Source organism: Anolis carolinensis, chromosome 1 (assembly GCF_035594765.1).
Source record: "Anolis carolinensis isolate JA03-04 chromosome 1, rAnoCar3.1.pri, whole genome shotgun sequence".
In the NCBI taxonomy this organism is placed as follows: Eukaryota; Metazoa; Chordata; class Lepidosauria; order Squamata; family Dactyloidae; genus Anolis; species Anolis carolinensis.
In genome coordinates, this window is record NC_085841.1 from 269,540,586 (window position 1) to 269,567,845 (window position 27,260).

A 27,260-nucleotide genomic window follows, 5' to 3' on the forward strand; every position below is an offset into this window, starting at 1 on the left:
ATGGATGGAGAATCCGTGGATACAGAAGGCTATATATATATATATATATATATATATATATATATATATATATTGGAGCCCCCAGTGGCACAGTGTGTTAAAGCGCTGAGCTACTGAACTTGTAGACCGAAAGGTTGCAGGTTCGAATCCGGGGATTCCGGCGGAGTGAGAGCCCGCTGTTAGCTCCAGCTTCTGCCAACCTAGCAGTTTGAAAACATGCAAATGTGAGTAGATCAATAGGTACTGCTCCGGCAGGAAGGTAACGGCGATCCATGCAGTCATGCTGGCCACATGACCTTGGAGGTGTCTACGGACAATGCCGGCTCTTCAGCTTAGAAATGGAGATGAACACCAACCCCCAGAGTTGGACACAACTGGACCTAACGTCAGGGGAAACGTCAGGGAAAAGGCAGTGTAGATTACATCTTGAATGCAAGGAGCCTAAATTCTTTCCATCCTCAAAACATAGTAAGGTTGGCACAAGATTGGTCTTTCAATGTTAGGCCTGTATTAAATACACTCCCACATGTAAAAGGGAAAAGGAAATGTATTCGTTCACACTGAATAGAAGATTCCTAGAATGATAACAGTGTAACCTGGGAAACCGCCTCTTAAGTGCAGCTACATTGTAGAATATACTTTACCACCTCTTTAACTGAAACGGCAGAATGCTATGGGAACCTGGGAGTTGTAGTGTGGTGAGGCACTAGCACAGTGATTCTCAACCTGGGGTCCCCAGATGTTTTTGGCATACAACTCCCAGAAATCCCAGCCAGTTTACCAGCTGTTATGATTTTTGGGAGGTGAAGGCCAAAAACATCTGGGGACCCCAGGTTGAGAATCACTGCACTGGCACGCTGGCAACGGGTGAAGACCTTGTAAAACTACAACTCCTATAATTCCATTGCATTGAGGCATGGCAGTTAAAGTGGTATCAAACTGTATTCTATGGTGTGTATGCTCCCAGGATCACCACTAGTGAAGTTTCAGAGGAAGGAACTGGCAGGACCACCTCTGATTATTATTCTTTGCCTAAAAAAATCCCTTGTGGAGTCTCCATAGGTCAGGCATGCTCAAAAGGTGGTCCTCCAGTTGTTTGCACCAACTCCCAGAATTCCTGACCATTGAACAAGCTGCCTGGGGCTTCTGGGAGTTGGAGGCCCAAACAGCTGGAGGGCCACTGTTTGAGGATCCCTGCATAGGTCGAAAGACAACTTGAAGGCACACAGACATGCCTTCAGATATCCATAGGACTCCCACCGTCCTGCACAAGGGCTGGGACTGCAGTGGGGCAGCTGGTGAGGGGGCGGTTACATGGCAGAAATAATGCACTTTAATGTCATTAAACTCAGCGGACTTCCGGGTGGATGCCATGGAGGCAGGATGGGTGTCCTGAGGCTCTCTGGACACCATCTGAGTAGTTGGGTAGAGCCTGAAGGCTCCCTCTATCAGACATAATTTTTAGTTTGATAGATAGCTAAACCCAAAGGGGCTCCGCCGATGGTCCCAGCGTCCCTTTCCCCTCAAGGGTAAGGATCCATGGACCCGGCAAAAGGAGTCCCACGGGCAAGCGGACCACAAGGAATGTGATCTGGATTCGTCCAGCTGACTACCTACCCATCCACTCAGCGATATGGAATCACAGGAGTTGTAGTTTTAAGGCCCTTAGCCTTGGATGGCTGTGAGTTCTCTGGGCTATATAGCCATGTTCCAGAAGCATTCTCTCTTGACGTTTGGCCTGCATCTATGACAGGCACCTCAGAGGTTGGGAGGTCTGTTGAAAACTAGGCAAGAGGGGTTTATATATCTGGAAAGTCTAGGATGGGAGAAAGAACTCTTGTCTGTTGAAGGCAAGTGTGAATATAGCAATTGGCCACCTTGATTAGCATTGAATGGCCTTGCAGCTTCAAGGACTGGCTGCATACTGCCTGGTGGAATCTGATAGTTTTCTGTCTAAAATTCCTCTGTCTTCATAGAATCATAGGATAGTAAGTTGGAAGAGACCTCATGGGCCATCTAGTCCAACCCCCCGCTAAGAAGCTGGAAATTGCATTCAAAGCACCCCCGACAGATGGCCATCCAGCCTCTGCTTAAAAGCCTCCAAAGAAGGAGCCTCCACCACAGTCTGGGGGAGAGAGTTCCACTGTCGAACAGCCCTCACAGTGAGGAAGTTCTTCCTCATGTTCAGGTGGAATCTCCTTTCCTGTAGTTTGAAGCCATTGTTCCGTGTCCTAGTCTCCAGGGCAGCAGAAAACAAGCTGGAGTCTTCAGAGTGTTGTTGTTTTATTTACTGCCCTTATTTTTTAGAGTTTTTTAAAATACTGATAGCCAGATTTTGTTCAATGTGTTGTCGAACACATTGGAACATGGCTGTACAGCCCGGAAAACACACAACCACCCCAGATTGTGTTCATTTTCATGGTTTCCTCCTCCTCTGTGTTAAAATTGTCCACATGCTTGTGGATTTCAATGGCTTCTCTGTGTAGCCTGACATGGTGGCTGTTAGAGTGGTTCGAGATTTTACTTTACCAAACTACAGCCCCCACGATTCCACAGCATTGAGTCACAGCAGTTAGTCTTGCTCTGTCAGAACCGGGTTGCTCTGGCAGCAGCAGCACCGCTTTCCCAACAAGCAGCTTCCGCCCGGCGAAGAAGCCCCGCCCACTCCGGCTTCAGAGCGGGCACTTCCGCCAAAGACTCCTCCCCTTCTGCGGCCATGGAGGTCCCGCGTGAGGCGCCCGCACAGGCGCTGTTCACTTGGGTAGGTCCCTGCGAGGCGGTGGCATGGAGGGGCGGTCTCGCTAGGCCAGGCAGGGGCAAGCTTCGGCCATCCCTCCAGGTGTTTTGGACTTCAACTCCCATGATTCTACAGTCTCAGGCCCTTTCCCTTTTCCCCTCAGCCGCTTAAGCGGCTGAGGGGGAAAAGGAAGGGGCCTGAGGCTGTGAGGAATGGCGGGAGTTGAAGTCCAAAACACTTGGAGGACCGAAGAGAACAGAGAAAGCGCGTGAAGTACAGAAAGCAATATCTAACAATAGAAAAAGTAACTCCCAAATGTGATCCCATGTTGTCATTTCCCCCACCCTGGACCTTCCACAGATATATAAACCTCCCTTGCTTAGCTTTTCCAATATACTTCGCAACCCCTGAGGATGCTTGCCATAGATGTGGGCGAAATGTCAGGAGAGAATGCTTCTGGAACATGGCCAGACAGCCCGGAAAATGCGCAACAACCCTTTGTTGTCATTGTTAGGTGCCTTCAAGTAGTTTCCGACTCCAGGCGACCCTAAGGCACATCAGTCTTAATTCCTCCTTTAAAAATGGCCTCTTACACTTCTGGTAAATCATAGAATCAGAATAGCAGAGTTGGAAGAGACCTCATGGGCCATCCAGTCCAACCCCCTGCCAAGAAGCAGGAGCCTACTAATTCATTCACAAAACCCACTCTTAGCAGTGACTTTGAATTGAACTGATACAATTCTAAATGGGTGTTTTTATAACTGATACTTTAACTATTTGTTTTAATTGTAACTTATTAGAGTTGTTGTGTTTGGCATCTAATGTTTGCCAGTTGTAAGGCTGCCCTGAGTCCCCCCCCCCCAGGGGGTGAGAAGGTGGGAAAGATGCGATATAAATGTATGAAATAAATAAATAGCAAGTCCTTTTCTTGCTACCGTATCCCATGCAGCTGTGGACAAGTCTACATAGGGACCACCAAACGCAGCATTGCCCAAACACGAATCAAGGAACATGAAAGGCACTGCAGACTAACTCAGCCAGAGAAGTCAGCCATAGCAGAGCACTTGATTAACCTACCTGGACACAGGATATTATTGGAGAACACAGAAATGCTGGACTACTCAAACAACCACCATGTCAGACTACAAAGAGAAGACATTGAAATCCACAATCATGTGAACAATTTCAACAGAAAGGAGGGAACCATGAAAATGAACAAAATCTGGCTACTAGTATTAAAAAATTCTAAAATCGGGACAGTAAGTAAAGGACAACACTCTGAAAACAGGGGAATTCGAGACATGAAACAATCAGGGTCAGCTAACACCTCCCAGGCAGGAAGGAGCCAAGCTTTGAAGGCGAAAGCTTATCCAATGCTAATCAAGGTGGTCAATGGTAATATTCACACTTGTCTCAGGTAGACAAGATTTCTTTCTCCTTCCCTGGACCATCCACAGATATAGAAACTCCAATTGCCTAGTTTCTGGCAGACCTCACAACCTCTGAGGATGCCTGCCATAGATGTAGACAAAATGTCAGGAGAGAATGCTTCTGGAACATGGCCAGACAGCTCAGAAAACTTACAGCAATCCTTTTCTTTTCTTTCTTTGTAATAGTCAACCAGAAGTTTTCAATCCTTTAAAAATTACACCATGTAACATGTTTTTTGTTCCTGGGTTATAAAAATCATTTCCTAATTGGTTCTATTATAAAAACATAGGTAAAGGTTTCCCCTGACGTTAAGTCCAGTCATGTCTGACTCTGGGGATTGGTGCTCATCTCCATTTCTAAGCCGAAGAGCCGGCGTTGTCCGTAGACACCTCCAAGGTCATGTGGCCCGCATGACTGCATGGAGCGCCGTTACCTTCCCGCTGGAGCGGTACCTATTGATCTACTCACATTGGCATGTTTTCGAACTGCTAGGTTGGCAGAAGCTGGAGCTAACAGCGGGCGCTCACTCCGCTCCTGGGATTTGAACCTGGGACCTTTCGGTCTGCAAGTTCACCAGCTCAGTGCTTTAACACACTTTGCCACCAGGGCTCATATAAAAAAAAATAGAAAAAGTTTATTAAACTGCCAAAACTTTGGTTTTGTGGGACATCCTGCAGCACATTTTGCTATAATTTTTCAATGAGTATCTCATTGAGTCTCAACCAATTCAACATAGTTTGTGGCAGTCATAAAAACGAAGTTCCTGGAGTATAGCAACTAGTTTCAAAGTAAGTATCATGTAATTACGCAGCAATAATTACAACCTTCAAATCAGGAACAGATTTTTTTTTTCCAAATTTTGTTACATAGTATATTTAATCAAAGTTGGCGATTTATCAATTTTGCTAAATCATAGTGTTGGTTTTCAGATTATTACGGATACATCTGTGTTTACAAACACATACATAATGTCTTGCAGATGGAGCCCAAGTCTAAACATGGAATTAATTTGTTTCATATGCATCTTGTACACATAGCCAGAAGATAATTTTATATAGTGTTGTGCATGAAACAAAGTTTGTTTACATTGAAACATCAGAAAAGAAAGGTGTCCCAACCTCAGCCACCCCTCTGGACAATTTTGGAGTATGTTGGGTTTTGAAGTTCGGTATAATAAGGTATGCTTCACAACTCTATTAAGCAAGATTTATGCCTCTGCTGCACCCTGCTGACTTGGAATGGAAGTGGATCTACATTTCGCCAGCACTAGTTAGTTGCCACTAAGAAGTTGGATTGGTGCCTAACAGCTGCTCGTCACCCAGGTCTCAGCATTAGCCTTAGAATCCAAGATATAACAACAAGGAACAACAATGTTAAGAGCCAACACATTTATAAAGGCATAAGCTTATATGAATCATAATCTAATACACAATTTTTTCACAACATCATCATGACTAATACAGTTGAAGGATGCATTTGCAATGGGAAAAGAAGTTTTGTGGTGGCTGTGGGAAGTTGGCTGTCATTTATCAAATTGACAGCTGGGGTCAACAGCTTTTCATTTACCTTTTCTCCTCATAACTCACTCCTCCTCCACAATGAATCCCCTTCCCAGATATAACACGAGCAGTGCAGATGCGGTGCAACAGTGGTGGCCATGGAGGAGCATAGGCCCCTGCCTAGCCTGAAGCTGATGTGGGGCAGTAGATTGATGCTGCTAAATGTCATGGGGAATGTCATAAATGCTGCAGAAGAAAGCTTCAAGGAATACCAAAAAAACAGTGCAACTCAGTAGAGGAGGGAGGGAAATGGCTTGCTACAGGGCTGGAAGCAGAAGGATTCATAATGAGAGGCTAGGGATGCCTTGGGTGCAATAGGTTGGCAAAACAGAAAAAAACAGCTACCTTGAAAGTATTGAAAAAAATACTTTATTGTTGTTGGTGTTGGCTGTGACTGAAATCAGAGGGGAACAAGAAAAAGTAGCAGCAGCGGCCAGCAGGAAGCAATGAAACAATGAAACAATGGGACTGATGGCGGCCTAGTGGCAGGGGAATATGAGATGAGAGCGCAACAATCTACCAGTATGACCCACCAGCATGGCAATGGAGGCCATCAGAAAGTTCAGGTCTCTGCCTAACTCATATGCGATGCTGGAGCAGTCATGCTGCATTCTTTGGAGGAAGAGTGTAAACATACAAGTGTGACAAAATAAATGATGTAAGGTTCTAAAATCCAATATTCATTTTTACTGCAAAATAGAGGTAGAAAGGTGGAAATTTTATGCTATTGAAGACAGGTGTCCTTCGGTTAATGAAGTAGATCTCTTCTGGTCATTGTTTCTTAAGTAGAAAATTGGGTACCAGAGGCAGATATAGCATGGAAAGGATAGGGGGTAAATTCTTATGCCATAACATAAGAGGAATCAAATCTGTTTCAGTATATATTTTTCACAAAATTAACAATACCTGTATGTATAATGAAACAACCAGGGAGCCTTATATAATTAGGTAAACATTTTGCACCTTCCATAGACTATTGGATAACTTATTCCAGAATACATCCTGAGACTACTTGCTACCAAACTTGTAGATTTGTGCATTTTTAATGTGCGGTGAATAGTTGGAAAGGCAGACTTAACTGATTTTCTTGAAATTAGTTGCTGTTAACCTTTCCTCTTGTGGGCACAGCAATAGTAGGATCAGCTAGAGAACAATCTCTGTATTCCTCAGCTCATGCTTTTTTTGTATTGTCTATTGCAGGCACACTACTTTTGCTTGAAGTAGAAAGTCTTAACGTTTCTTCAGCTTTTCTTCATGATCTTTCCATTGTAGTTGGCACTAGGAAAGATGAGGAAGAAAAGGAGGGGTTGGTTGGGTGTAAAAAAAAATGTAAGAAGGAGGTTTTTTTTGTTAATTATATTAAAATAAATATGTCTCACTTTTTTCTCTCCTTATAGGGAGCAAATAGTTATGGCCAGCTTGGTCTTGGTCATAGGGAAGATGTATTCCTGCCTCAGGTCCTGAAAGGATTTCTCTGTAACCGGGAAACCGTCAAAAACATTACTGGTGGAGGTGGACATTCTGCAGTTCTTACTGGTAAAAAAACCCCTCAGTATTCATATTACATTGCAAAATTTAGCATTTATTATTTTGGTTAGACATGTCATACAGTCCTTATTTCAGTGGTGTGTAAGCTTGATAGAAGATGCTAATTTTGTCTTTGTGAGTGCCTAGTTGATTAACAAGTGTGAGTATGATAGAGTTCATGAAATTGTGGCTCTATTGAACACTTTTATTGGATTCCATATTCCATTACCTTCAGTAATTGGTCATGTTGGCTGGCGGTGATAGGAGCTGGAGTCCAACCATGTTAGGAGAGCTACAGGTTCACCATTTCTGTAGCAGGTAAAAAATGGGATGTCCGTACCCCTCCCCTGAATTTTCTGTACACATTTCTCCATAATTGGGTATTACACACACATATACACAATTGTATTTTTGATTCTGTTGCACTGATAATATTTGTTCATTTTGCAGATACTGGAGAACTCTTTTTATGTGGCCAAAATAAAAATGGGCAGTTAGGACTTGGCCATACCGAGGATGTGACACATTTTAAGTTATGCTCTTCCCTGTGTGGCTGTTCTGTCATACAAGTTGCCTGTGGCTGGGATTTTACAATTATACTTGCAGGTAAATCTGTCTTTAGGGTTAAATCATTTGTAGTGGTTTGGTTATTAGATTAAGATTCAGGGAGACCAGGGTTCAAAATCTTATTCAGCCATGAACAAGTCATACTGTCAACCTTACAGGAAGACAATGGCAAACATCTTTTGAGAAAAATCTTACCATGAAAGCCCTATGACAGGGCTGCCATAGGTCAGAATCAACCTGAAGTATATAACAACACTTAACTATCCAAAGGTATATCTATAATGTAGAATTAATGCAGTTTGATACCACTTTAACTGCTATGACTCAATACTATTTGTTCATCTTAGTTCTTCTGTGAAACAGTGGTCTAGACAGAGCTCATCCTTCAAGTTCATATTGGTGGGTCGTCCCTGTATTAGTGGTAGTAGTCCCATTTAATTGTTTTAAGTGGGATATGGATGTCATTAATATATATATTTGAATTGGGCCTGATCTTTTTAATGGGGAAATACAGTAACATGCTGTAGCAGATATTGCCCAGTTGAGATTGCCAAAAGTAGAACATTCTTTGGGAGAACTCATAGCTGCTCGTATCCACGGATGCATGAACCCCAGAACTGATTTTTTTCTCAGCCATGCTCAACTGGGCTTGTTACCAATGCAATAACAGCTACAATATATTTCTAGGTTTCTAGGAATTTGCCAGATCTTGCATACGCTATGGTATATTGGGATAGAAGCTATGTAATGTAATGGCCTTGGTCCTATACAGTGGCAGGTAGTAACTGTGGCCTGGCTGTGACCATGTCCCTAATGGATATGGGGGTCTTACTGTAGTTAGAAATACACGTGTTAAAAGATAAATCAACTCCCAAAAATTTAAAACCAGATAAAAATATAAACCATTAAAATAATCAACAACAAAAATATCAGCCTAATAGATATAACAAAAAGGAAGCTGAGCACATTATTTAGGTGGGATGAAAGTCCTGCAGAAACAGAAATGTCATTATCTATCTTCAGAACAACAGTAGTGAGAGTGCCAGTTTAACTCCTCGCCAGTCATAACATTGTTCAGGAGTAATTCCTGGTGGCAAGGGGAAATTTAACTTACCACAGCAAAGGTTCTGTTAGGAAATGCTGACAGCAAACTTTCAGAGAACTGTGCACTGGGGCAGAATGTGTCACAGTGCTCTGGATGTTGACTTAAGATACACAATTAAAATTGTTGCCACACAGTACTGTGTCTTGCAGGCAGTGGGCAGGTGTTTTCATGTGGATCTAATTCGTTTGGACAATTGGGAATTTCTCAAACTTCTGAAGGAAGCACAGTCTCAAAGAGGATTGAGGTAAGCTGCTTGAAAACTTGATGCTCTGCTAGTCTTCTCATTTCGGAATGCAGGAAACTGCTTTTGAACGCAGGCTTATGTAGCCCAGTATTATTGGCATTATTTGGTAGAATCTCTCCAGGGTTTCAGGTAGCTTTTCTTCCTAGCCCTGGATGGAGATGTGAGAAATTGAATCTCAATCCATCTATATGCAAAACAATTATTCTGTTCTTAAAGTAACAGCGCATGCTGTTAATTAGCTATTTTAGGAAAAAGAAAAATAGTCCTCCATATTCACTGGGATTGCTATTTTTTTTTGCTCTGAGCATACATTTCTGGGAATTTTTAGTCTTCCAGTATGACTCTATGGTTTCACTGGAAGCTGATTATAGAATCACTTCAGAGTATCTGGAAATCTCTAGTTCCTCCTAGAGTCACACTGGAGGACCTAGAGCAGGGGTCCTCAAACTTTTTAAGCAGAGGGCCGGTCTACGGTCCCTCAGAGTGTTGGGGGTACAGACTACAGTTTAAAAACAAATATGAACAAATTCCTATGCACACTGCATATGTCTTATTTGTAGTGCAAAAAAAAAAAGGCCAACGAAATGTTATGGTTTGCAAAGGCACTGTGCTATATTTGTGTGTTAACTGGAAAATGAAGCGCATGAAGCCAATTGGCTGAACCTGCAAAGACCTGTAATTTGATTTGAAACTGTTTCTGTTCTGCTGCTGGAGAACCGATTTGAACAAGTTTTTGTTCAGTGTGAGTCTCTGTGTGGTGACTGAGTACTGCCTGGGGAAGATGGCTCTGTACTCAGAGAGTCCTTGCTATTTCTGAGGCCTTGTTTGCTACTGGGAAACGAGGACGAAGAACCAGGACTGTATTCTTCACTGAAGCAGATTTATGGACTGAAAAAAGACTGTTTATGACTGCTGGGTTTCTGTAAGCAATTAGAGGGACCATTGTGAATACCATTGTTCTTTGGATCTCTTCAAATTAGTAAAGTTCTTGTATTATTTGTTCTGCAAATCTGAGTGGTTCCATTTACCATCTACAATGCGCAACATGAAAGAACAATACAATATTTAAAAATAAGAATAATTTTAACCCACATAAACCTACCAGGATTTAAATGGGAAGTGTGGGCCTGCTTCTTGCTGATGAGATAGTCAAGTTAATTAGGATGGTTGTTGTTGTTGGTGTTGTTGTGTGCCTTCAAGTCATTTCAGACTTAGGGCAAGCTTAAGTCTAAAAACAAGGGTGGGGGCCAGATAAATGACCTTGGAGGGCCGCATGTGGCCCCCGGGCCTTAGTTTGGGGACCCCTGACCTAGAGAGTCCTAAAAATAACATTTTTTCAAGTAAATCTGTCAGTAATCAAATCCACAAAAGTCAAAATTGGAAATGTGGAGGAACGGCTGTGTAGCTGTAAAAATGATATGCTTCCTTCTCAAGCCACATAACTGCAGATATACTTCCAGAGTAGACATGCTGGCAGCTGATGATGGGCAATATAGCCCAACCCAATCGGAACCATTGTGCATGATGCAGATGCTTTACAAGGATCATAGACCTGGACCACAAGGATCATCTCATCTAAGCACAGCCATATACAGTTAAAGCATGCCCATCTGCCCTTTGTTTAGAAACCTCTAAAGAAGGAGTATCCACTACTTTCTGAAGCAATTTTGAAAATATTGTGCATACACTCCTATTGTACTGTAGGGTTTGTGTCCTGGACTCTGGAGACCAGGATTCAGTTTTCTGCTTGGCTGCGGGAACTCACTGGGTGATCTTGCACTAAGTCATACACTCTCAGCTCCATAAGTTAAAATGACTTGAAAGGCACAGAAAAACAGACTCTCATTTTTGAAAACTCAAGTGTCAGCTGAATTGGTTTATGAGTGTAATTGCATTCTGTAGTCCATATACCCCAAATACATGTAAAGTGTGTGTCTTCCCTTTGCCTCATAGTCTTTACAGGAGAAGGTGGTAAATGTGGCTGCTGGACTGAGACATGCGCTTGCTGTCACTGGTGAGTTATATCTCCCCCTATGATGAAGAGTTAAAGTGTTCAAAATTTCAGACTTCATTCACTGGAAAATGCAATTTTTATTCATCCACCAGTTCCAATACTGGGTGGAATATATGCAGGACAATTGTTTTTGTAGGTCTGCATCAGTAATTTTGTGTTGAGATGATTGAAATGTAAGGAGAATGGCCAGGAGGTAAAGGGCAATACTTTGTAAATACATTTGTAGATATGGATCCTATTGTTAGTTCTAACTAGAGTAGACCTATTGAATCTGTGTCTATTCAGCAATTACCCATGTATCTATTAAGCAATTGATTCTATGAGTCTACCACATTTGGGACCAAATGATAAGAAGTAGGCTACATGTCTTCCACCAGGAAGTGAATAATCTGCTGACAGGCTGCATGGAGCTGATGAAACCAGTTCCCTGTCTATTCTTGCTCTGGAAGGGGCGAACTGAGAGCTGCTTTTGTCTGTCCAAACTGGCAACATGCTTTCCCATTTCTTGAGAGAGTTTTGCATGATATTTAAAATATCTGCTGATTATGGAATTTTTTCCAGCTGTTCTATTCATGCCTCAATGTACTCAGGCTTTAAAAATAACAACACAACAAAAAAGCAAGTACATCTTCTGCTCCCTGCAGAACTATCCCACTGTTCTGTGAACTTTTAGCTTTTAAGATACGTTTTAGGAAAAAAATGACAGCTGTGCACTCAGCCACTCCATGCTCGAGTGCACATCTACCCCAACTTAAAAAAAATGTTTTGGAGAGTTAGGAGTTTACCTATCATCTAGTCCAATCAGTTACTTTGCAGGTTCCAACAAGTGAAGGACTCCCAAAGGATGGCCATTCAGTCTCAAGACAATCTATTCCATTGTTCAATAGCTCTTACAATACAGAAGTTCTTCCTGCTATTTAGGTGGGTTTTAAATAAATAAATAAATTGTATCTATTAGTTTGTAACATGTTTCTAGAGCAGTGGAAAACAAGTTTACTCCATATGGCTATCATATCACTTTTCAGTCTTCTCTTCTTCAACATAAACATAGCTATCTCCCTAAGTTGTTCCCCATAGGGCTTAGTTTCCATGTTTTTATGTCGCAACCAGTGAATCTCCAGGTCCAAAATGAATCTGAACACAGCACACAATTTTTGTTATAATTGTGAAAAAAGTGCCAGCGGCCTATTAATGAATCTCACATAGGTTTCTTCTGTGGCATATGAAAGTATTGCCATGAATCCAGAGCATCTTGATGTCATTTCATAAACCCTAATCTGCCACCAGATCAGAGCTAATCAGAGCTCTGTGAAAGACATAACATATATACTCATGCATAAATCAGCCTCATGTGTAAATAAAGGTAGGTTTTGGGGTCAACATTATGGATTATATGTCCTGTGGATAAGTTGAAGGATCATTTCATGGTAAGGGGAAAATGACAGTGCTGCAACAGAAGGCTGGCGGCCATTTTTCCATCCATGCATTTGAAAAGCCTAGAAGCTGTGCTATGCTAAGGAAAGTAGAAAGGTTGTTGCTTCTTTTAGGTTCTCCTAGTACTGACTAAGTCCCCATCTATATAGCTGTATAAAATCCAGATTATCTGCTTTGAACTGGATTATCTGGCAGTGTAGACTCAGATAATCCAATTCAAGGTAGATAATGTGGAATATCTGCCTTAATATTCTGTATTATATGGGAGTGTAGAAGGGCCCTAAGCCCTCGCCTTCACTATTCAATTCAATGGGTAAGAGTTAAGGGATAATCCTAACACTGACCTGTGGATAAGCTGACCTGGCTTTTTTGGGTTGATTTTTTTACTGCAGTTCTTACACTTATATATGAGCATATACAGTACCTCTATAAAATTCTAAGGGTATTTTAGAGTTGAATACTTGACAGCCCTAAAGTGTTTACTTAAAAACCAGAATGTGTCAAGTAGCCACAAATCATATCATATTTGGTCTGTTGATTATTTTATGCTAAAATTATTTTACTTTTACAATTCATATGTTAAAACATCCTTCATGTTTATATTCTTGTTAATGAAAATATTAATATATTCTGTCCTAGTGTATTAGCATGGGAATAGTTTCTAAAAACATCTATAATTAACTTTGCTTTTGCTTGTACACGCTGAAAGAAAATGGCTCAGTGTTCCAGTGGGGAATTGGTATGTCATCTCAGGCAAAGCGGGCATGCCAAGGAGAAATGGTTCCATCCTTTCTGAGGGCAAGACAACCTTGCAAAGTAACAGGTTTGTTTTGTTTTTTTTAAAAAAAATATGTATTGCATTTGTGCTATAGCATCTTAGGTACTAAAATATTTAAGGTATGGACAGGTGTCTTGAACTTTTTTAGATTACAACAACCAGAAAGTCTCAGCTGTCATGTTCAGTAGGCATTACAGGTTTTTTTGTCTAAACAAGTAAGAGTTCCACACTCTGCTCTTGTCATTATGCAGAGATCCATAGATTCTGGCTTATTAATCTATTTGGAGTCTATTGCCCATTATTTTCCACCAGTGCAATTTACCTCTCCGCTGTCATGCTCTCTTCTGCTTTTGGCTGCTACAAAGGGATATTTCTTGCTTCATTATAGTATATGGCCATTTGTGATCTGCTGTTACCAACCAAATGCAAAGACGTCTTCCACAAAATCTGAGGTCAAAGGAAATTGAAACCAAGAGTAGGACTGTTGAATGATTAATACATATTATCAGTATCAAATAAAGAGAATAGAAACAACATGCTGACTATTAGATGAAGATATAACTTTTTAAAAATATATCTTGTACAGTCATCAATCAAAATCAGAAAGTCAGCTTAAATGAACCAGATAAGTTCCTGAAGTATAAAGATATAGCATTGAGCACCAGTGCTGGAAAGAGCTGAAGGCAGTAGTGAAAAAAGGAAGATTGCATTACAGATGAATAGATTCAATAAAGGAAGCTAGAGACCACAGTTTGCAAGACTTGAACAGGATAATTAGTAACAGGATTTCCTCTAGAAGCTCTCTCATCCAGAGGGTTGCAATAGGTGAGGTGACTTCTACGGTACAGTAGAGTACAGTAGATAAAGCCTTTTAAACATCAAAATAGGTTATGATTTTACAAATTAAGCACCAAAACTTCATGTTATACAACATATTTGACAGAAAAAGTAGTTCAACACACAGTAATTTTATGTTGTAATTACTATATTTACGAATTTAGCACCAAAATATCATGATATATTGAAAACGTTGACTACAAAAATGGCTTGGATTATCCAGAGGCTTGGATAAGTGAGGCTTGGATAAGTGAGACTCTACTGTACTTGCAGGGCCATATAGCTCCAGGGCTTGTTGCAGAAAAGTTCATTTTTCTTGCCCTCAAATGTCCTCTTGGAGTTGTGGGGGCATTTTCATCATGTTTTTGTCCCTCTCTGCCATTTTAGGAACCAGAGAGACCTTTTTAATCACTTTCTATTTTTTTTTTTAGGAGATTACACTTTGGCATCTCACTGTAAATCCTGTAGCTGCCTTCTGTAGAATTCTGGGATTTGTAGTTTAGTGAGGCCCTGGCTGAGAATTCTAAAAGTCCCTTTGTAAACTGAAAACCCAAAAATCCAAAAGAAGGAGCCATAGAAAGTGTAGTATAGTGTGATAATCTACTGAAGGCCTCTACTGAGCCTACAATGACCCACTTTAAAATATGGTGAAAATGCCATTCAACCTCTATAGGATGTTTGGATGAATTTAAAAAACCCTTTGATCCCAGTGGGGATCTAGGGAACAAAAGCAACCCTTGGGTTTGCATGTGTGGCCTGCAGTTTGTCTAATCCTGCTTTATAGAAAAACAAATAACTATCTAAAATTTACAGTGCTTCTTGGTTTTTGATCTTTGTCATTAGCCTGTTTATTATATGAAAAAAATATCTGAGTAGCCATAGAATGAAAGCAATAGAAAATGCGCAGTGATCACCAATACTCCTTCTGTATACACAATTATGGATTCGTAACCAAGAATTCCAGATCTATCTGCTTGGTATTCAATAAAACTATGTAGTCTTAACCGTAAGACTACATAACAGCCAATAGCTGCATTGAGTGAAGGAGGTCTGTTCTGCAAGGAGGTGCAAAGAAGATGACATTTCCAGTAGTTTTCTACCAACAGAAGTAGGACCCATAGTATTTAAAACATCCCAAGTAAAAACAGATTAAAACATCACAAGTATGTAAGAACAGTTAAAATCACACAATCCGAAAGCGTCAATCCAAGGCCAATCCAATGTCAGTTCTCCATTGCACGTATGGTTCAATGTCTCTTATTGCTGTTGATTAAAGGCTTGGTCCCATAACCAGGGTTTTAGTTTCTTCCTAGACCATGAGGGAGGGCGCATATCTGATTTCATGAGGAGGGAGTTCCACAGCCTGAGGGCCACCACCGAGAAGGCCCTGTCTGTCGCACCTGCAAAGAAGGTGGGATCGAGAGCAGGGCCTCCCCAGATGATCTTAGATTACGGATGGGCTTGTTATGGTCTTGTTATGGAAATGTCATTATTCATTTACCCTGATTGGAAGCTGAACAGCCCTTCCTTTGCACAACTCAGCTTTTGGTTGTTTAGGAGGGTTTGGGGCAGTGGACCAGGAGACATTACTTAGTTAAGCATATGTAAGTAAATAGCTGATGAAGAATATCAGGTAATATCCTAAATTCACTGTTTTAAGTCCTAGATATGTAGAGACATACATTTCCCAAAAGGCTTCAAGACAATCGTTTCTTTGAACTTACAATTTTATTTTAAAATGTTTAACCTGCTTGTTACCTATAAATTAGGCTGTCCAGCTCTTAAACCATAAGTTTTATTTTTCTGAGATTTCTGTTATGACAGAACTGCTATCTCTGCTCTTAGGAGGGATCTGGCAGTGAAACACAATGGCTTTTCTTGCATGCATTATAAAAGTTTTTAGCATCATCATCAAGGAATTCTCATGGTTCATCAGGGAGTCTACTTAGGCCAACCTCTGAATGAATGCAATTATCAAACATTTTGGCCTAACTCCAACCTGACAGTCACAGTTGCAGCTGGATTTTTTTTTGTCCCTTCGCCTGCAGTGTTATCTGCTGAGGGAAACCTGCTTGAGAGGTGGATAGTCCTCTAGTGCAGATTTTTCGGACATGTTAGACCAAAAATCTCCCACAAATGTCTTCCTTAGGCATTAAAGGCAATTATTTAGCCTTACTTTTTGTTCCAATAACATAAAGATGTTGCAAATCATTATATTATTTTAAAAATGTAACAGTGATGGCAATACCAATACCTCAAACATAACTCTTTGCTGGTAACAGTGCTACTTGTAACATATTACTTCAAAATTTCTTTGGGAAAGTAGTTTATAGTAATGTTTATCAAATATCAGTGTAGAGCAACCGCTGAGAGGTTCTCATACGAAATTGTTGTTCTTCTGTTTTTAAAGAGGTGAAATTAAATGTCTTGACTGGATACAAATAAACGTTGATCTGTAATGCTTTTATCCATATTTGAATCATCTCCTATCATTTTTTGTCATTTAGAAAATTAGATGGGGAGGGCAGCTCGCTTTCTAACAAATCTTGCACTGGCCTTTTTGTTATAGGGAGTTGTGGTGGCGCAGTGGGTTAAGCCCTTGTGCCGGCTGAACTGCTAACTGAAGGTCGGGTTGCTGACCTGAAGGTTGCCGATTCGAATTCGCGAGATGGAGTGAGCTCCAATCTGTCAGTTCTAGTTTGTGGGGACATGAGAAAAGCCGCCTAGCAACACATCCAGGCATCCCTTGGGCAATGTCTCTGTAGAGAGCTAATTCTCTCACACCAGAAGTGATTTGCAATATGTTCTCAAGTCGCTTCTAACACAATAAAAATATTTTGTTATAAAGCTTTGTATTGCAAAATGTCTCTGGAAATGAAACCTCTCTCTTTGCCTGATGAAGTATAATGGATTATTATCTTAGGTCTGGAAGATGCCAGGGTGAAGATTGTTGCATCTGGCTCATCTCATGCCACAGCACTCACAGGTATGTTTCATTGGGTGTAGCCATCTATTTTATTTGGCTGAATCACACAATGTATCAAGCCTCCAAGACTTGGTTCAACATCTACTATGAAGTGTGCATCTTCTGTGTTTCATTGTTCATGTAAAACACACTCTTTTTGTCTTCTTTAGTAGATTTGTGTCTACACCAAAGGTGTTACAAGGAGAATAACTGAAAAACTTTAAGTTGACTTCATCTCTCTAAAACATTAAATAGTTAGATCATTTGAAACTAAATATCTTTAGCTGGGAATTGTCTTGCCTTATTGCTAAGCCATTCTAAATTCATACTCTTTCATTATACTTGATATTTATGGGCTCCTGGAAGTCATTATGTGGTTCATTTTACAGCAAGATTGAAGTAACATACAGGTATTTCATGGCTTGCAAGATATACAGTGTAAGCTGCACACTATAGAACTACTAATAGTTTTGGTATAACTACCCTTTGTAGTTTTTTGTGACACCTTGTGTGTGTTTTGTCTGCAATTCTTGCATAGAATATATTTGCTGCATATAAAATACACTTTTTATGGTAAATAGCATTTTCAGTTCAGAAAACAAGCCTCTACAGAAACTAGCATTCTTACAGAGGAAATGTTTTTATACAAAAATTTGTATTTTTTGTATAGGATAAGTTCATAATGTGTTTAGTTGTATGAGTAGGATGTGTTTCAATTTTTTTGCTTGAGATAAATATTTTGTAATGCAGGGTCAGTTTGTATGGATTTTGACATAGGAGTGCTAAATTGCATTTATGAATATGCACTGTGTAATGCCTGGATTACACCTTATTTTTAAACATATGGAGTGCTTTTAAAAATCTTTATGCCAGTTTTCATAAACATGAAAAGAGAGAAAATGTGCAAAGGAACAATGACATTTAGTCATTAATTCTGTGTCATTAAGACACCTTCTATTTCCTTTCTTAATGCATTTCTTTCAGATGAAGGAGAGTTATATGTTTGGGGAAACAACAAACACAAACAGTTAGTGAACAAAGATGATTTTGTTCTGAAACCTCAGAAGATAGATGCTCATTATTTTGGAGGCGAAAAAGTCAGAAGAGTGTGGAATGGATGGACACATATGGTGGCACAAACAGGTAAGACATTGAAGCTCAATGTTACATGTCGAAGATGGAAAACGCCTACACGTAGTTCTAAAAATTCCTGGAGGTGAACTCCATGCATCATGTTTGTGCAGGTGATCATGATGGTGTTTCCATGTGCTGTCTGTCTTTCTGTAGTGATGGCTGCCTGTGGCCCTCTGATTCATAGAGGGCCGTGGGGAATCCAGCACCCCACGCTCTCATCACCCAGCTCCAGCCAAGAACGATTAGATGGGAGGGGGAAGTGTGAGTGTGTGTGGCTTTCCCCCATGCTTTCTATGGCAACACGGGAGCTCTCCCATGTTGCCCTGCTGGTGGCATGCACCAGCTCCGCCCTCCTTCACCCACAGAGCCGGCATGGCGTCATGTGATGGGAGCTGGCTGACGCTAAGGGTGACCTGGATTAAGATCACCACATGTGCCGATTTTAGCCTTTTGTGATGAGGTGGTTAGAGAAGCACAGAAGCAGTGACCCTGTAGGAAGAAGGAGGAAAGAGGCAAAGCATATGCATAGCACTCTTTATATAGATTTTAAAAATATCAGAGGATATATTAGGGATTGCTTACCCATTTCACCCTGCATTACTGACTTCTTTTACTTGTCACATTGCTGGTGCTTTTACTTTCCAACATTTACACTGTTGATTTGCATCTGCAATGTTGCTACAAGGGCAGTAATAGAGCTCTGTCTTGATTTCTGTGTGGTTCACTAGCATATTTTTGAAAAAACATAGCCCTGTATCACTTTAAATAGTAACAAATTAGTTTTATCTTTATGATGCTGTGCAAGTTTTGGTTACAGCAAAAACAACAACGTTGGCTGCCCTTCTGTTTCCTTTATCAGAATAGGTTGCCTCTTCTTTTGATCAAAAGAACAGTCAAAATGCAAAATCCAAGTGGAAAGCGGCTGCTTACAGTTGATATTCCTCCTGATGAGGAGACCAAGGTTCTGTAATGTTCCAGATGTAAATTAGGTTATGTAAGGAGAGCATGGCAGTTGTTTGACTGAAGGCAGTCCTAAATATAGCGGAAGGGTGGCAAAGGAAAAGAGAGAGAGTAAGAGAGACTTAAGCCTTGCAAAAGGTGAGTCATCCTCTCTTCTGCCTCATACTGATAGGGCCAATAACAAAGGCAGTCTGAAGTAAAAAAGTTTATTTATCACAGTATTCTTTGGTATAAACCCACTAATTTTACCTCTCATGTGATATGTTCCTTAGCTGCATTTTAGTGACCCTGAAAGTTTGTTTTTCATATTATTTGAAGTTCTTAACTGTTGTCAAGTTTACTTTGACTAATGGCAGTCCTATGAATGAGAGACCTCCAAGTCATTCTACCCTCAAAAGCCTTGCTCAGGTCTTGCAGACCCAGGAATCTATCCATTTGGAATTAGGATTTTCCCTACTCCCTTCCACTTTACTAAACATTATTGCCTTTTCTAGTGAGTCATTTATAGTGAACGTTGAACTATGACCCTTGAGATCAGGATTCAATTCCCAAACTGACTGGGTGTCTCTTGGCAAGTCATACAACCTCAGCTACAGAAACCCCTGTGATAAGTTTGCCATTATGGTAAATGACACAAGAACAACATATACATTATTTAGACCACTGCTTCTTAGCTAAATGTTGAGGTCATGAAAAATTTGGCCACAGTAAAAGGTTTATACACAGCGTACATTTACACAAATCTGTTAGCAACAATGTGCAGTGTTTACAGTGGATTCTGCAAAAAATACTTCAGTTGTACTCCATAAAAGGGAAAAACAGCCTGTTTGCAAGCCTTGCAAATGCTGATTTGTTATTAGTAAATATTTGATTTTTATACCTGATTTATATACCTATATACCTTGGGTCACATAAAAAATTCTCAACTGGAAAGTGGAAATAGTTTAAGAAGCCCTGATTTAGACATGAATAATAAACAAACACTTCGATTGCAAATAGATCTTTATCTATAATTGCAATATTTATGAAAACTTTTGTCATTTCTTTCTCAGTGTGAATAGTTTATGCAAAATAATATTCTGTTTACCATTTGGGTCCAGCTCTTACTATATAGTTCTGAAAATAAGTTAATCTCTTTAGAAGATGTACATATATTAACTTACTTCTCTCTCCTTTTTTTGAAAAATAAATCCCATTTCCCTTTTTTAAGAGTCTGTGCCAGCATTTGGGAACTATTCTTGCTGGATTCACAATATTGTCTCCCCAAAAAAGAAAGGAGTTTGACTTTTGTGCCATCCAAATACATCTAAGTCTAGCCTTACCTAACTCTCTTGATACCTTTGTTCTTTTGAAAACCTCTAAACCTTTCATGTGCAGTTCATCCCCAGTTGCTTCCTTTTCTCCTTCACTTCTCCCCCTGACACTTTCTATATAGTTTCCTATATACCATCCCAAAACAGGGCTGCTGATATTTCAGGTTTTATATTTTCCTTGTATTTTATCTCCATAGATGGTATCTCCATAGAGTTCATGTTCTAGTATTTGGACGTGTGTGTAAATCACCCAATCTATGTCCATTCAACATCTGGATCTAAGTTTTAAGATTAGATTGGATCGTGATTCAAAAGTTTAATTGGGGCTATAATGATATTTTCTACACAAAGGATTTAAAAGTGATCTGATTGAGAATATTAGTTGCCATGAGCTGAATAAAAAAATATAGTTAAAAGAAAGCCAGTCTGTGTTTCATAGCTTTGGAAGGATAAGTAATGAATAGCTATGGATTGCTTCTCCAAATTAAGTGGGGATGCTGATGCCTAACCTTAATTCAGGAATATTGTACTTCAGATAAGTGTGTGTGTGTGTGTGTGTGTGTGTGTATGTATACACACACACATACATATCTTCATTTTACTTCTGGTTGTTTAAAATTTTAGGTACATAGTTTGAATTTACTTTTGCTATCAATCACAATGATTCTGTATTTAAAGTGGGGAGGAGTATCATTATATTTGAAGCAGTATGTCTTGAGCTATTGAATTCTGGCTCAATTCTCCTGGCTCTAAACATTATCTGGCTTGCCAACTCTTTTTATTTTTTAGATGCTTGGATAAGCTAAGCAATTAATAACTGAAGTAGTGGGGTATTGTCTTCTATAATACCATTGCCATAGGCAGATCCACCTGATTCTTAATAGAATTATATATTAGAATGTTTATTTTCTGAGACACTGGATAATTCTGATCTCTCAGTTATTCTAGCCTTTCACAGATTTCTTCTTACTCTTTTTTTTGCTGAGGGTTTTAATTCCTCTTGAGTGGATCCAATCTTCCTTTTAATTAATAATGATTGAGTCTTGCTACCTTAAAAGTCCTACGCAAAATTACTTCAGTTGAAGAGAATAATTTACTTACTTTAAAAATAAGAGTGGGCACTTTAGGCTGGCTGATGGTTAGCAGGAATTCTCTTGTCTTTCAAGGGAGACTAGATAGGAGTGATCTAACTGGAAAACGCAGAAGGGCACATGACTTAAGTGATTTCAGGCATCTGCAGCAGAAAAAAAATCACCTCACAAAAGGGGGAAAATAGAACAATTTGATTGCTTTTCAGTTCCAGATTTCTTTTATTTGAAGAACCCACCACAAAGACTTTGCACTTGGAGTCATCAAACTCAGCCACAAGTGATAGCCTATGGTGATGGCTTCACATGTATACACTCAACCACTTCTTTATGTCTGTCCTGCTGGTCTCTTCCTATAGATCTCCCACATAGTACTTTTTTTACTCTCAAAAAGAATGTTGATTCTTCTTGTGGCTTTGTTGGTGTATCAATACTCTCAGTACAGTTTCCTTCTTTTTAGATCATCATCATCATTACTTCTATCTTACCTTTCTTCCCATAGGGACTGAAGACGGCTACCAATAACATGACACAACCCAATGAAATTTAAAAACAAGGCAAATATAAAAATTAAAAACACAATTAAATATTTTTTTCATGAGTACAAAGTTAAAATACAGTAAAATACAATTAAAATTATATTTTCTGGCTTGATAATTTTCAATTCTAACTGACTATACATCCCAAGTTCTGCATTCACCATAATGAGACACTGATCAGCCAAGGAATCCAAGTGATGATGATGATAATAATAATGTTATTGCTGTTGTTGTTTATTTGTTTAGTTGCTTCCTACTCTTCGTGACCTCATGGACCAGCCCACACCAGAGCTCCCTGTGGGACGTGTCTACCCCCATCTCCCTCAAGGTCAAGCCAGTCACTTCAAGGATACCATCCATCTTGCCCTTGGTTGGCCCCTCTTCCTTTTTCCCCAGCGTCATTATCTTCTCCAAGCTTTCCTGTCTTCTTATTATGTGGCCAAAGTACTTCATCTTTGCCTCTAATACCCTTCCCTCCAGTGAGCATTTGGGCATTATTTCCTGGAGTATGGACTGGTCTGAATAATAATAATAATAATAATAATAATAATAATAATAATAATCTTTTATTTATACCCCACCTCCATCTCCCATAGGGACTCGAGGTGGCTTACAAGATAATACACAATGGTGCCATGACATATAAGATACAAAAACATACCAAATCAATAACACATTCGATACAACTAACATACAAAATTAATAAAAGCAACCTCTATTAAATAGTGGGTTGATCGTGATAGAAAATATTTTTTTCAATCTTTTTGTTAAATTCCCTCCTGAGTGCAAAGTGCCACACATTGTTCTTTCCCTCATTTTAACCTCACAATAATTTTGTGTGGCGGGTTACAGTGAGGCTCAAAGGCACCCTATGAACTTCATGACCAACTGGGGATTTGAACTCAGGTCTAGCCCAACACTGAAACTTGGAAGTCTGCCTTTGACAGATGACAATATTTAGAATGTGATTCTTTTCTGGCTATCTGCTTGCTTTAAAATATCTTTATATGCATTTTATTTTTATGATTTTCTTTGTATTTTGAAGATCTTTTTGGTCATTTCTAACAGAATAATGGAGTAGAAATTGGGCAAATGTACCCCATAAAGAACCATAGAAATCTGTTGAGAAATTTTGCCTACTGTGTACTTAAATGGAAAAAGTTGCAATGATATTGTGTTAGGTGCTGCTGATTTTGCTTAGAAATGAATAGATGGCTTGTAAGAGAAAGGAGTGGATATTAATAATTGAGATAGAAGAAAGCCAAGTTGTCATGCTCTTTTTTTCCTTGGAGATGCTACCACAATAACTAGCAAGCCAGATGGTTCTGGAAATGAACTGAAATAGAAGTGATCACTTCCTATTGTATTAGAGAGCGAATTGCAGAAACCTTTTATAAAAACCTCACTGGAACTGCTAAGCATCGTGTATAAAAGCTCCACTCTCAGCTTCTGAGCATCCATTAAATATGATTCATCCAAAGTGCAGTAGAGAATGGCATGATTTTAGTACTGCAAAATTAACAAGCTCTTCTTTGGTTAGACGGAGAAGATTTCTTAATACTGTACCTTTAAAAAAAAAAAGTATGTCCATTGTGTAATATTGGAATTCCCCATGTCAAATTTTTGCAATCAGTGGAGATTGTAGAATTAGAGTTTAGTTGGAGCTATATGAGTTGTGGATAATAGACAGAGGGTTTCTTCAGAGAAGAGGGATTATATTATCATAGTCTCCAACATTTCAAAGAAGGAAAGAGAAAATGGATTTTTAAAAAAACAACTAAAAAGTGGGTCGGTAGAGGATTACTTTAACCTGTCACTGCCAGATCAGGACACTGAGGGCCCTTCCACACAGCTGAATAAAATCTTACATTATCTGCTCTGAACTGGAAGATATGGCAGAGTGGACTCAGATAACCCAGTTCAAAGCAGATATTGTGAGATTTTCTGCCTTGATATTCTGGGATATAGGGTTGTGTAGAAGGGCCCTTAGAGGGAATGTATTAGAGTATTGGAAGTGTTCTTACTGGACTTCATCAGATGCATCCTTGTTTTGTTGTTGTCTTGTTACTTAAATATGTGTCTAATCATTTCATAGCTGGATTTGAGGTATACAGCTGAAGACACAAATAGGAGATTTCTAGTTCTCTCTATAAACTGCTGCTTGACTCATTAGACACAGTGTTCACCTTCGTCCTTATAGCAGCTAGCAGTTTGGTTTCCTTAGGCAGACTGAGCCAACCACTAGATCTTGGACAGCAAATGATTAATAAAGTTGATGTTATTGTAGTTTACCACCTGGAATTAGGAGAGTTGTTCATGGGAATTTCCATCTCATAGATCATAATAACATGGCTGACTTTGGCTATGGTTCTTCACTTAGGCAGGTGGGTGTGTGGGGCATTATTGGTGCTTTGCCTCAGGCAGCAAAATGTCCCATGTATGCAAGAGAGAGACAGAGAAACAGAGGAGGGAGATTCCATCAAAGAGTTTGAGCCCCACACAAACTGTAAACGAATAACCTATCTGTTTAATTCTATATGGAATCACCCACATTTGAGATTCCCCTTAGTTTTCCATGTTGATCCTACTTCTACACAGGGCCGGCCGGAGATAATTTTTAATGGGAAGCGGGGGTGCTGAAAAGCGCCCCCGCCACCGGCCCCGCCTCCCGCGCCCTGGCCCCGCCTCCCACGCTGCGTGGGAGGCGGGGCCATGGCGATTAGTGAGGGGGCGGGGCCACAGTTGGCCCCGCCCCCGCCCAGCGTGCCCTGGCCCCGCCTCCCACGCTGCGTGGGAGGCGGGGCCAGGGCACGCTGGGCGGGGGGGCGGGGCCAGAGTTGGCCCCGCCTCCCACGCTACTCCCACTCGCCCGTCTGGCCTTCCTAGCAGGCCAGAAAGCAGCGGAGGTCCCTCCAGGCCGCGATTGCGGCCTGGAGGGACCTCCGCTGCTTTCTGGCCTGGTAGGAAAGGCCAGACGGGCGAGCGGGAGTAGCGGAGGCGGAGCCAGCTCTGACGCCGCTCCCCCCCCGCCCAGCGTGCCTTGGCCCCGCCTCCCGAGGCAGGGCCAAGGCACGCTGGGCGGGGGGGAGCGGCGTCAGAGCTGGCTCCGCCTCCGCTACTCCCGCTCGCCCGTCTGGCCTTTCCTACCAGGCCAGAAAGCAGCGGAGGTCCCTCCAGGCCGCAATCGCGGCCTGGAGGGACCTCCGCTGCTTTCTGGCCTTCTAGGAAGGCCAGACGGGCGAGCGGGAGTAGCGTGGGAGGCGGAGCCAGCTCTGACGCCGCTCCCCCCCCGCCCAGCGTGCCTTGGCCCTGCCTCCCACGCAGCGTGGGAGGCGGGGCCAAGGCACGCTGGGCGGGGGGGGAGCGGCGTCAGAGCTGGCTCCGCCTCCGCTACTCCCGCTCGCCCGTCTGGCCTTTCCTACCAGGCCAGAAAGCAGCGGAGGTCCCTCCAGGCCGCAATCGCGGCCTGGAGGGACCTCCGCTGCTTTCTGGCCTTCTAGGAAGGCCAGACGGGCGAGCGGGAGTAGCGTGGGAGGCGGAGCCAGCTCTGACGCCGCTCCCCCCCCCGCCCAGCGTGCCTTGGCCCTGCCTCCCACGCAGCGTGGGAGGCGGGGCCAAGGCACGCTGGGCGGGGGGGGGGAGCGGCGTCAGAGCTGGCCCCGCCTCCCACGCTACTCCCGCTCGCCCGTCTGGCCTTTTCAAGCAGGCCAGACGGGCCAGGGCGCACTGGGCGGGAGGCGGGGCACCGTCAGGGCGGTGCCCCGCCTCCCGCCCAGCCTGACGGCGCCCCCCCGGGCCTGCGCCCGAGGCGGCGGCGTCAGCTGCCGCATGAGTGGGGCCGGCCCTGCTTCTACATGACTTTGGTCACAGTGCATCCTGGAACTGCTCTCCCAACTTTGGCCATGATACACAGATGGAGTCTGACTTGAGCAGGTATCCTCGGCTTACATCCATTAAACATGTTGGGGCTGCCTGGGAATGCAGTTTTCAGCCGTTGTGGGCTAACAATAGATACAATGTAATTCAGGTCACTTTTACAGAACAGCTATTAGCAGATTTTTTATTTTTCTGCTGCCTGAAAAACAGCATGATGCTTCTATTTTAAATCTAGGACACAAAAGCTTCATCTACATTGTTTCTTTTTGTAGCTTTTGCCAAATTTGTGTAAAACTCACAGCTTTTACATTGCAAACAGTGCTGATAAAATACATATTTCATGGTTGGTGGCAATGGGAGTTTGCTATCATACTTTTCATCTGAAGTGAAGCGGGAATTGGAATATGTGATATAATTGCCAGACAAAATTATGATGGGTATATATATTTTTGAGCAATGCATTCATAAGATGATGTTTTGGTGTCTATGCTTTCTTTTTAAGTTTTTAAATGCAGAGGGGCTCAGTGGTTTGCAGATGAAAATTCAGTTGCCAGTTAGGTATATCCATGACCCCAGCAAAGTATTTTCATCAATTAATTTGTAATTGCACTGAATAATAATAAACAATTCAGTGCTTTATTTTTTATATTATGGGATTGGACTGCCATTGAAAAATAGACATCAGTTAGCTCAATGTGCAATTTTGCCTGGTTTGGCTTACAACAAAATACTCTGATTCCATAAAATATAGCAGACTTTAAAAACACATCCAAAAATATTGTGGTGATTCTGGTGCTAGTTCAAACTTGATAGGTTTCAGTGAGCTTGCAATAGAGAGCCACATCAGGATGCAGCGAGAGGACAAAATTAGCGAGCAAGAAAACATAAAGCTACTATTTTAAAGCAGAGACATCTATTTATTTATGGTGTCAGAAGCAAATTGAGAATACAGTTATAATCTATTTATCTATCTATCTATCTATCTATCTATCTATCTATCTATCTATCTATCTATCTTGAAAACCACAAAGTTAAAACTTTGCATTATACTAAATTTCCTTTGACCGGAAGCTGGCCACTTGGAGTGCCTCTGGTGTTGCTGTGAGAAGGTCCTCCATTGTGCATGTGGCAGGACTCAGACTGCATTGTAGT

At 41.2% G+C, this 27,260-nt stretch overlaps 1 protein-coding gene across 11 annotated transcripts in view; it reads left to right on the plus strand.

The window, feature by feature from the left end:
- The first annotated feature begins 2,635 nt into the window (after positions 1–2,635).
- Positions 2,636–27,260, plus strand: part of sergef (secretion regulating guanine nucleotide exchange factor) — a 159,402-nt gene continuing 134,777 nt past the window's right edge. For all 11 annotated transcript variants that reach the window (XR_010001921.1, XR_010001922.1, XM_062967667.1 and 8 more), the window contains exons 1-8: positions 2,636–2,761; positions 7,125–7,263; positions 7,705–7,860; positions 9,076–9,170; positions 11,124–11,184; positions 13,328–13,441; positions 17,157–17,219; positions 18,183–18,341. Coding sequence is in view for 9 of the 11 variants with exons in the window: in XM_062967667.1 (XP_062823737.1) it covers positions 2,717–2,761; positions 7,125–7,263; positions 7,705–7,860; positions 9,076–9,170; positions 11,124–11,184; positions 13,328–13,441; positions 17,157–17,219; positions 18,183–18,341 (832 nt within the window). In the remaining 2 variants the exon portion in view is untranslated. The remainder of the gene's footprint in view (positions 2,762–7,124; positions 7,264–7,704; positions 7,861–9,075; positions 9,171–11,123; positions 11,185–13,327; positions 13,442–17,156; positions 17,220–18,182; positions 18,342–27,260) is intronic.